The sequence below is a fragment of the Sceloporus occidentalis genome, unplaced genomic scaffold (assembly GCF_023333645.1).
Source record: "Sceloporus occidentalis isolate IW3139 unplaced genomic scaffold, rSceOcc1.0.p SCAF_21, whole genome shotgun sequence".
NCBI classification, from domain to species: domain Eukaryota; kingdom Metazoa; phylum Chordata; class Lepidosauria; order Squamata; family Phrynosomatidae; genus Sceloporus; species Sceloporus occidentalis.
The window spans coordinates 2,755,726-2,766,054 of record NW_028317001.1 but is presented as its reverse complement, the minus strand read 5'-3'; the positions used below and the strand labels follow the sequence as shown (position 1 = coordinate 2,766,054).

Genomic DNA, 10,329 nt, shown 5'->3' with positions numbered 1-10,329 from the left:
TAGAAAAGTGTCCTCTCTAGGACTCTCTAGGTCCTCCAGCGCAACTCTGTGGCCAACATCTGACTGGCATTGACCATAGAGTTGCACTGGAGGAGCTACAAGGCCTAGAAGAGTGTCCTCTCTAGGAATAATCTCTAGGCCTTTAGAGTGACTTTTGGTTACAGTCGACCATAGAGTTGCGCTGGAGGGCCTGGATATTCCTAGAGAGAACGTATTAATAAAGCCCACGAATAATCAAAGCTGCAAAAGTGAAAGAGGCAAACATGGAGGGACGAGTGTAGTCCGATATTCGAACCGCTGAGAGAGTGCGATTTGCCCAAAGCCGACCAATGGGTTTGCGTGGCTGAGCTGGGATTCGAACCCCGGTCTCCGGAGTTGAGCCACTCTGCCACGGGACGGAAACCAGGACAACGCATGGCCAAGCAACATCGGAGTGTGATCAAGATGGCAGACGTTACAGGCGAAGAACAACACGAGAGCTAGGAGGCATCGCAAAAGCGCACACGAACGCTGAGCCTCCTGGGAAGGGCACGGTCCTGCCCTTTTCACGGCCGGGACAGGATTCGAACCTTGGCCTTGCTGCTCTCAAAACTGCCATACGCTATTCCGGCACAAAAAGCCAGAAGAACTGTCAGCGGTTTGCCTTTGTTACGGATGCGCCACCGGCGTCTCTCTGACCTTTGGGCTGCGCACAGAAGATCTCGCTGAATCTCCCTGGTCTTTGCCTAGAGGCGCAGGTGGCAAAGCCAAGCGGCCGTGTGCCAAAGCTCCCTCTCCGAGGCCTGTTTGCAAAGGCCTCCTTGCGGCTGGCCTCCGGGGATCAAGGAAGCGAAGCTGGCGAGGGAGAAGGAGGCACCGACAAAGGACGAAGGCCACAAATGGTTCACCCAAGACTGTCTCTTTCTCATCGCCGCCATTCCTGTCTTTGTCAGATCCAAGCGCCAGCTCCGCTCCACTTCTGCGTTATTCTCACACTTGGGTTTCCGAAGAGCAAGGCAAAATTCAAAGACAGCCATGTCAGTCTGTAAAACCAGTACATAGATCTTGCGGCACCTTTGAGACTAAAAGAAAGAAGTTGGCAGCAGGAGCTTTCCTAGGCTTCAGTCTACTGCTCCCTCAGATGCATTGGCAGAGAACATGTCATACATATTCAAAGATATAGCCGCGTTAGTCTGTAGAATCAGTACATAGAGACGTTGCGGCACCTTTCAGACTCACTGAAAGAAAGAAGTTGGCAACAGGGAGACTGAAGTCTATGGAAGCTCATGCCGCCAACTTCTTTATTTCAAAGGTCTAGTGTTAAGTCTGTAGATTAAGTGCGCAGAGAGAGAGATCTTGCAGCACCTTTGAGACGCAGGGGTCCTAAAGGCTATTTGCCATAGGAACTCCATGTCCTGCAACAACTCCAGAGAGACCTGCCTGCTTCGTACTTGAGGCCGTCATGTGCCGGTGCTCCGCTTGGGATCGCACATTTCCCATCTCCCCTCTTTTACACCTCTTTGAAAACCAGCCTAAACTAGGTCCAAGCCTGGGAGGCCTGGAAGGCGGAAGGTGTGCTTATCTTGCTCTCCATCGCCCAGCTTCTCAGGTGTGTCAAGCTCTCGCTTACACGCCGGACCCGGCTGGTCATGATTTATTGGTTTCCCTTTTTAGTGGCGCTTTGGACGGATTCGCAAAAAGGGCGCTGCGTTTTCGGCCACGGCAGTCTCAAACTAGGTCCTACCAGCTCTTTGGCTTTGACGCAAAGGGCAGAAACTCCGTTGTAAGCAGCTAGTCTCTGGACGGCACAGAGGACACACGCAGAGGTTTTCCCGCGCCGAAAGGTTGCACCGAAAGCTCGACGCAGTTTTTGCTGTTTGCTCAAACAGGCAGATCCTTTTTTTTACAGACGTGAGTTTGATACTTGATTGAAAACGTTAAGTGGGCAATCCATTCATAGTCGCAGCACAAAAACACACACACCCGCAACAAAAACAAATGGGGAGGCACTTGGTCAGAGTTTGGAGAGGTTCTTTTTCTGGGATTTGTAGTCCTCAAAAGTAACTTCTACTGTTATTCTAGAGAACAGAACCCAAGCATTCCCTGCTTCAGAAAGAACAGCTTTGACGCTTGTCATCTGGCTCCCTCTTGTGCCCATTCCTGTGCCACACACTGCCATGAAATCGGGAGTGTAATTATCATCATAGGTATACAAGAAACCAAAATCCAGACGGCTTGACAACGTCCAAGGATTCCTCCTGTTTGGTGGCGGCTGGATGCATTTGGAAAAGGAACTATGGCCCCATTCAGACTGCCCCAATAAAGCTGCTTTGGATCACTTTGGATGTATGTTGCTTAAATGATGCTTGTGTCCTAAGATCCTGGAAGCTGCGCTACAGTTCTTAGGACTGGATCGTGGCTTTGGCGCAGCTTCCGGATTCTTACGACACATGCAACATTTAAGCAGCATACATCCATAGTGACCCGAAACAGCTTTATTTTGGCCTGTCTGTATGGGACCATAGATACCTGAGGTCTGGACTGCTCAGCTATGTCACTTTGACCAGCCCTTGACTTCCCTATCAGCAGAGCTTTCAAAAACCCAGAAACTGTGATGACTGGCTGGCTAGCAAGTCCTCCCACTGTGAGTTTTTACTATATATTGTATGTTTTGTATGGTGTATTTTGCCGTTCTTATGGTGCATATTAAATGGTCACATCTATGTACCAGTCCCATCTGTGAGCCATCCAGCCACACACTAAGGATGTCCCTTTGGGTCCTGCTCTGTGCCATTCCCACTGGTGTCAAAGTGCAAGAATAATGGTCTCGATGGCCTGTTACAGACAGCCAAAATAAAGCTGCTTCAAGTCACAGTGGAGGTATGGTGTTTCAATGATGGATGCGTCCTAAGAGTCCAGAAGTCGCACCAAAGCCACGCTCCAGCCCTAAGGACTGGAGCATGGCTTTGGTGTGGCTTCTGGACTCTTAGGACGCATGCATCATTGAAACACCATACCTCCACTGTGACTCGAAGCAGCTTTATTTTGGCTGTCTGTAACAGGCCTGTGTTAAGCCGGTTGGGTGATGCGCTTGAGGTCAAAACCAAGGCTTGCCCTTTACTGGGAGACAGTCGGTGGCTTGTTACTCATTGCCTCGGCTGAGTTATAAACCAGGGAACGGATCCCATCCCAGTTTCCTCAAGGAGAACAAGAAGAAGAGCCCCATGTTTACCCAGTGAGTCCTTGAAGGGGGTGAGACCTTGAACTCGGCTCATCTGACTCACTTTGTCTTCCATGCGGCAATAAAGTCATATAACTCTGGGCACCTATAAAAGGGAGGTCTGCGGCTCCTCTCCTTTTCTGGATGAGAACCCATTGGGCAGCGGCTGTTCCCAGTGTAAGTTTGGGAGGAGAGGAAAAGGAGGGTGGGTAAGCCATACTCACTTTACTATAAGGACTGCTGTCATGAAGGGTCGGATAGGATGCATCCACGACTGTAGAAGCCTTGGCGCTGGTATCTCCCCTTATGAGGTCTGAACGGTGTGGAGTTGTGACTGCGTGGAAGAGACCTGGTTGAAGGGGGGAACATGGGTGAAGCGGACTTGAATGAGATGTCTTCCATCTTCGTGACGCATGGCAACAAACCCTCTTTGAACACTCTTGTGCCACAGGTCCTGACCAGAACGCATCCAGGATGGCATCCAGGGAGGTTGCAGGCATTCTTTGCGGAACAGTGCTCTTCACATCAATGCTTTTGCCAGGCCTTGTCACAGGTAGGCGGCATGTGGAAAATGCAGGGCTGGTGCCAGGGTTCCCCGACGGAGCTGTGAGCCGAAGGAGGCTAGAGAGTGGAGGTCATAATAGTGGTGATGGTGACAATTATCTCTCAGTTTATTAATTCATTTGTCTCACGATTTGTTGGTTTGCTTTCTATTCACCTCTCTCTCTTCCTCTAAAGGTAACAAACATTTAAGGTAATTAATACACAACTATTTCTCTCCGCTGGCAATGTTCCCTAACTAGGCCTAGAGCTGGCGATCAATGGCGTCCCTGTGGACCACAAGCTCCCGACAGCACCTGGCCTGGCTCAGTCTCTGTGGTGCACCGTGCAAAACCACAGCCAAGAGGAGGAGCTGGTCTGGCTCCGGGGGGACGGTGCGGTTGGCCTGAAGGACGGGAACAAAATGAATGTCAGCAACCTCTGCGTCTCCCCAGTCACCGTGGAGGAGAACGGTGTGTCCTTCACCTGCAGGCTGGCCCGCGATGGGTCCATCCAGGTCTCGGTGGTCCTGGACGTCATGTGTGAGTGACCAGCGGCTTCTTTCCAAGGGCGAGGGAGGTTTGACCTTAGTATGTTAATATGAATAGCTGGTGTTTCCGCACTCTGGGAGCGATGGTGACCCTTTGCTGCTGCTGCTGCTTCTCCCCAGTCCCCCCGATCCTAACAGGAGGAGATCCTCCTTCAGTGGAAGAGGAGAAAGACGTGACCCTCGACTGCCACGCAAAGGCCAACCCACCTGCGCAGATGACTTGGCTGAAGGACAACGGCACCCTGACCCTGGAGAAATCCCGCTACCAGGTCTTCCAGACCAGCGAACTCTTTCAGCTGAAGATTCAGACTGCCCAGAAGTCGGACAGCGGGGTCTATACCTGCCTGGCTGAATCCGCACTTGGGACAGAAAGGAGGAGCTTCCAACTGGCGGTCAGAGGTAATCCTGCGGTGTGTCTTAGAGCTTCCTGGCAGTTGCTCCTGGCCAAGTTGCTTTGCTTGCAGGACCTAGGAACGCTCCTATATACATATCACATAAAAACAATGACAAAACTAAAAGAATAGACAACCAGGAACTGGGAAGAAGAACAATGAAAAAGTGGGTTTTAATTTGTAACCTGGACAGAGCTCCACTCTATCAATAAGAAACCTGGCAAGAGAATACTGGCTGAAGGAATCGGGGAGGTGCAATCCAAACAAGGGACTTGTTGGGCGAATACATTTCATAAAAACGTGTCTAACTGCGGCTTTTCTTTCCTGGACAGACAAAACCGTGCCTTTCCCAACGGAGGCGGTCATCGCCGCAGCCGTCGTGGTTTTGCTGACTATCCTCTTTGCCATCACGGCTCGACGGGAAAGGATTTTAAAGGTAAGAAGTGCCCGGCTCCTTTCTGCCAGGCGCCCCTGACCAATGGCCACCCAGCCTCTGTTTAAAAGAACAGAAGAATCTTGCGGCACCTGAAAGACTAACCAGTTTTATTGGCACGACATTTTGTAGTCATAGGATTACCAAAGATCTTAAAAGGGCTTGAGCCCCAGCTGAGAGAGGGTTATGGATAAAGATGGGAAAGAGGCCGTATATTTTGAGGCAAGTGGGATGGGGAAGGAAAGCAGGATATAAACCTAACAAACGAAGTTGCCAAGAATGTGTTACGGCGGTGGTTTCAGTAAGTTTGGAGCAGCTGCTCTTTGTAGCTGCAAAGAGTTAACAGCAGGAGCAATGCAGGGATAACTCTCCCAGTTGACATGCCCCAGGGGCCAAAGTGGCTGGTGGATCCTGGGAGTTGTAGTCCACGAAACAGACCTCCCCAAGCTCTCCAGGCGTATGCTGTAGTTGTTCATACCATATGGAAGCTAAACTGGTGCCAAGCAGATTGGTGGCCTGGCCAGCAGAAGGTGCTGTTCTTTTAACAAACTGCCAAGAAGGATAGGAGTCTTGGATCTGCCAAATGTCACACTTGCCTGTTTGTGAAAAGGCAGCACTTCTAGAAGGAGAAAGGGCCAGGCACAGCCATCGTGTCTATGCCAGGGATATTCTGCCAGGGGCTCTAGCCAGAATAGCCAATGGTGACGGATGATGGTGCAAAGTCCTGGCACATGCCGTGTTTTCTGCTTAAATGATGCGCAGGTGGAGAGGCTTAAGCTGGGTGCTTAAGCATCTGGTGATGGGTGCCTATAAGACTTTAACCTGAGCAAAATGGCCGACCATAACTCCCAGTCTAGGTAGCAATTGTGGGAAATGTGCTATGAAGCCCAAAAACGATTTAGTTGTGAGCAATCTGTTTTAGATCAGATTAGTTGGCGTTGGGGGGAAGAAAGGAAGTATGATTAAAGTCTCCTTACTTATGTGTCTTTTCTCTCCTATCTCTCTTTTTTAAAGTGCTTCAAGAAGCCAAGCGACTCGCCCAGCAACACAGCCCTGTGAGTGTTTCTGTCGCAGAAGGCTCAGTGCCTTATAGAATCATAGGCCTGTTACAGACTGCCAAAATAAAGCTGCTTTGGGTCTCTTTGGAGGTATGCTATTTAAATGATGCATGGGTCCTAAGAATCCGGAAGCTGCACCAAAGCTGAACTCCAGTGCTTAGGAATGGAGTGTGGCTTTGGCGCGACCTCCGGACTCTTAGGACCCATGCATCATATAAATAGCATACCTCCAAAGAGACCCGAAGCAGCTTTATTTTGGCAGTCTGTAACAGGCCATAGAATCGTAGAGTTGGAAGAGACCTCAAAAAGGGCTCTGATCCAGCCCAACCCCCTTCTTCTGCCATGCAGGAACTCTCCATCAAAGCATCCCCATTGACAGATGGCCATCCAGCCTCTGTTTAAAGGCCTCCAAGGAAGGAGGCTCCACTGCACTCCGAGGAAGGAGTGGCTTCCGCTGTCAAACAGCCCTTTGTACCTTTGTTCTGAACTCGGTTTAGCCTGGCTCCCAACATGGCAATGAGGACAATGACCTTAAGGCAAAAAAATCCCATGGTTTCCGTTTGCAAAACAAATATGATAGAGTTTGTGCAAGAGACCTTTATGAAGCCAATCGGACTGGCATCCTGGGTACCTGAAGGATGTGTCTCCCGAGAGGAACCTGACTGAGCCTTAAAATCTTAGGGAGCGGCCCTTCTCCCAGTCCTTCCCAGTCATCGAAACAAGGAGTCCTACTGGTCTCTAAGATCTCTTCTCGATGGCTGCTCCCAGACTCTTGGACGCTTCCCTCGGGAGGCCAGCCTGGCTCCCTCCTTGCTCTCCTTCTGCTGGCAAGTTGAAGCTTTCCTTATGCAGCAAGCTTTCCGGTATTGACTGAATTAAATAATTCAATCTCCGCTAGGCAGCATCCTCTGGGACTGATCTGTTTGCCCTTTGCTTTGGATCAGCCTTGGACTGGTGTGCAAAATCTCTCCTTCCCTTTCCCTGGGGCGCTTGGTATAACATCTTGGCATTTCAGCATCAGTTATTCATCCTCCGTTTCTAATTTTTTTCTCTTCTTCTTTTCAGCTGAAGGCATTCTTATCTCGGAGCCACTGCCATTGCCACGGATCGCAGGGCTTTCCTGTGAGCAAGGAGATTCCCCGCATGGACCCATACATTTTATTCTTCCAAGATGATCCACTGTCTACTATGGGACTGCCGCTCCTCTTTTGTATGGCTTACCTCTGTCGCTTGCCCTCTCATTCCCGCCTCATTTGGGAAACTGTGGCCAATCAGAACTCAAATGTACCAATAAGATAAAAGCAGAGCTCAGGAATGTTACTTTTTGGGTTGGCATCTCCCAGAATACCCCAATCGGAGTCTTCATCCTGCCTAGTAACTTTCCCAACCTCGGAGTAAAAGATTAACCGGGGTGTTGCCATTTGACCCAAGTTGTAAACATGCCACTCAGTCTGTTTGGCTGCCAATGCCTGTGGGAACGAGGACTTGGGAGGCATTTCTTTCTCCCTCTTGGCATCAGGCCACTGGCATTTCCATTTTTTAATCAGGCCTCGGAAAATGCTTAAGGGAGCTTCTCTGAATAATTTTGATTGACTCATTAAGCGATTGGCTCACATGCGCCCTTGGCTCTCGGTTTATGTGCCTGAGTCACCCACATTAAATGCTTACTAACTAGTTCTCCGGTGCAGGTGGCAGGGTAGTTTCTAGGCCCTGCCCTGCCCTTGTTTTTAAGGAGCTTTTAAGGACATTTTAGGGTGTATCTACACCATGGAAGCAATGCGGTTTGGGACCATGGAGTGCTGTAGCCCCATCCTGTGGAATCCTGGGATTTGTAGTTTCATGAGATCATTAGCGTTAAGAGCGCTGGCGCCTCCTAAAACTACAGAACCCAGGATTTGGACTGGATGGCCCTTGTGGTCTCTCCCAACCCTATGATTCTATCAGATACAGTAACGAGAGTTAAAGTGGTGTCAAACTGCATTATTTCTGCTGCGAGAACCAGTGTGACACTGTGGTTTGAGTGCTGGACTATGACTTTGGAGACCAGGATTCGAATCCCGCTCGGCCGTGAAACCCACTGAAGAACCTTGGGCAAGTGGCACACTCTCAGCCTCAGAGGGAGGCAATGGCAAGCCTCCTCTGAACAAATCTTGCCAAGGAAACCCCTCTTAGGGTTGCCATTAGTTGGAAACGACTTGAAGGCACACGACACATACACAGAGTCAGATGCACCGCAGCAGCAACCCTGTTTTCAGGTACTCCTTGAAAGGTTTCTTCTGCTGTGGGCCAAGCTACTGGTGTTAAAGACAGCAGTGGAGCCAGCAGGGGAAAAAAGAGCTGGCCACCTTTTCCAGCCACGCACCTTTCCACAGCCACTTCCTCCTGGTTTACTCAGAGACCCACCTGCCACCAACCACACACACACGTGTGTAAACCAGTTGTCAAAGCAGGGAGAGCCTAGCCTGACTGCATTCTGTGGTGGCCTTTGGGTCATGCCTCCTCCAAGGGCCAGGAAACCTCACGCATTAGAGCTGACGCAGAGTCTCCCCGTTGGCATTAGCAAAGGCCAGCTCGACACCAAAAGAGCAATGCAACCGTTTCCCCAAGGAATTTGGCTTGCGGAGCCTGTCCTGCCAGTAGATTAACAGGTTGGCCGGCTCTCCTCCTCTCCTTCCGTCATCTGCACATGCCCACCTACGCACATGGCATCTTTTTGGATGCCACATCGGCTTCCCTTCCACTCTTGCCTGGCAGCAGTGAGCCAATCTAGCAGGGAAGATTACATCCTGAGCGTAAAGCAGGGTGCAATATCAAGATCAAAAAGTCTTTCTGGACTCCACTTCTCGCAGAAAAGTTCCTTTTTCCAAGCTCTGGACCTAACTTGGCAGATATCTGCAGGGAAACATCAACCAAGGGTTTTGCACTTGTTGTGGGAGATAAGCTATGTGTAAAAACATGTGACAGTTGTGATAAGGGCTGCATTTACACTGTAACAGCGGCTCCCAAACTGTGATATTTTGGACTTCAAGTCCCAGAAGAAGCCCCAGCCAGCTTGGCCAATATCTGGGGAGCTGATTTGGAGACCCAAAGTTTGGACGCTCTTGCTATAGAAGCTGTGCAGTTTGACGTCACTTGAACCTCCATGGTCCATCCAGCAGAATCCTGGGATTTGTGGTTTGGTCCAGCACTCTTTGGCAGTGAAGGCTAAAGACCCTGTAAAACTACAAATCCCAGGTGGGATTCCTTGGGATGGAGCTACAGCATTTAAAAATAGCAGTGTCAAACTTGCATTGTTTCGACAGCGTAGATGCACTCCATGACACCTTCGATCTTAGCGTTCATTGCAGGAATCGATAAGAAAGCTGCCAATATCTGTGGCCAACATCTTCTGAAATCTGTTTTGTACATCTGTGGCTTTTTGGACTCCTTTAATACAAAAATTAAAGTGTTCCAAAATGATCTGGTCTGCTTATTTTAACGGATTTCTTTTCGTACCCTGCCTTGTCGCAGTTGTTCTGTAATGTCTCTCTCTCTCTGGCTTTTCTTCGCGAACGAAGACTCACGAAGGACTCGTGATCCCGTGCTTTCTACAAGCGCGCTGATGACTAAAAAGGCCGATCTGAGATAAAGAAGTCTGGTTGCGGAAGTCACAGCGGAAAGTCTCCTTGGGTGATGTTTCCAGGTTGTGGTTCTTTCTGCGTTGTCGTTTCTCCTTGAGACTCGTTCGCCGTGAGCTTTCGAAGAAGGCTGCAGCATCGCGGATAGTGCGTCTCCATGCCTCCCGATGCAAGGCCAGGGAGGACCATTGTTGGTGATCGATTTGGCCAAGCCTGAGATGTTGTTTCAGGGAGTCCTTGTATCTCTTCTTTGGGGCGCCCCTCTTATGCTCTTGACCCGTGGTGAGTTCACCATAGAATACTATTTTGGGGAGGCGATGGTCCTTCATCCTAGAAACGTGTCCTGCCCAGCGCAGCTGCGTCCTCAATAGCATGGCCTCAATGCTGGTGATCCCTGCTTGCTTGAGGACAGCAACATTTGACACATAGTCAGTCCAGTGTGAATTTAGAATTGTGCGTAAACAGCGCTGGTGAAAGCGTTCAAGGAGTCGTAGGTGTTGGCGATAGGTGACCCATGTTTCAGACCCATAGAGGAGAATA

At 49.9% G+C, this 10,329-nt stretch overlaps 1 protein-coding gene across 3 annotated transcripts; it reads left to right on the top strand.

Annotated features, from left to right (window-relative positions):
* The first annotated feature begins 2,468 nt into the window (after positions 1–2,468).
* On the top strand, positions 2,469–9,631 carry TMIGD1 (transmembrane and immunoglobulin domain containing 1). 3 transcript variants are annotated; one of them, XM_089484159.1, is made up of 7 exons: positions 2,469–2,623; positions 3,651–3,752; positions 4,003–4,281; positions 4,410–4,688; positions 5,014–5,117; positions 6,129–6,169; positions 7,238–9,631. In XM_089484159.1, exons 2-7 carry the CDS (start codon positions 3,674–3,676, stop codon positions 7,239–7,241), a joined length of 786 nt encoding a protein of 261 aa, XP_089340285.1. In that variant the 5' UTR covers positions 2,469–2,623; positions 3,651–3,673; the 3' UTR covers positions 7,242–9,631. The 3 variants fall into 3 exon arrangements, with proteins under 3 accessions (XP_089340285.1, XP_089340284.1, XP_089340286.1); XM_089484158.1 differs by lacking the exon at positions 2,469–2,623 and having other exon boundaries at positions 3,059–3,752; XM_089484160.1 differs by lacking the exons at positions 2,469–2,623; positions 7,238–9,631 and having other exon boundaries at positions 3,059–3,752; positions 6,129–6,173.
* Positions 9,632–10,329: the final 698 nt, after the last annotated feature.

Coding starts and splice junctions, on each gene's coding strand:
- TMIGD1 (XM_089484159.1), top strand. CDS start 3,674: ATGGCATCCAGGGAGGTTGCAGGCATTCTTTGCGGAACAGTGCTCTTC. Junction 4,282..4,409: donor GGTGGTCCTGGACGTCATGT/GTGAGTGACCAG, acceptor GCTTCTCCCCAG/TCCCCCCGATCCTAACAGGA. Junction 4,689..5,013: donor CTTCCAACTGGCGGTCAGAG/GTAATCCTGCGG, acceptor TTTCCTGGACAG/ACAAAACCGTGCCTTTCCCA.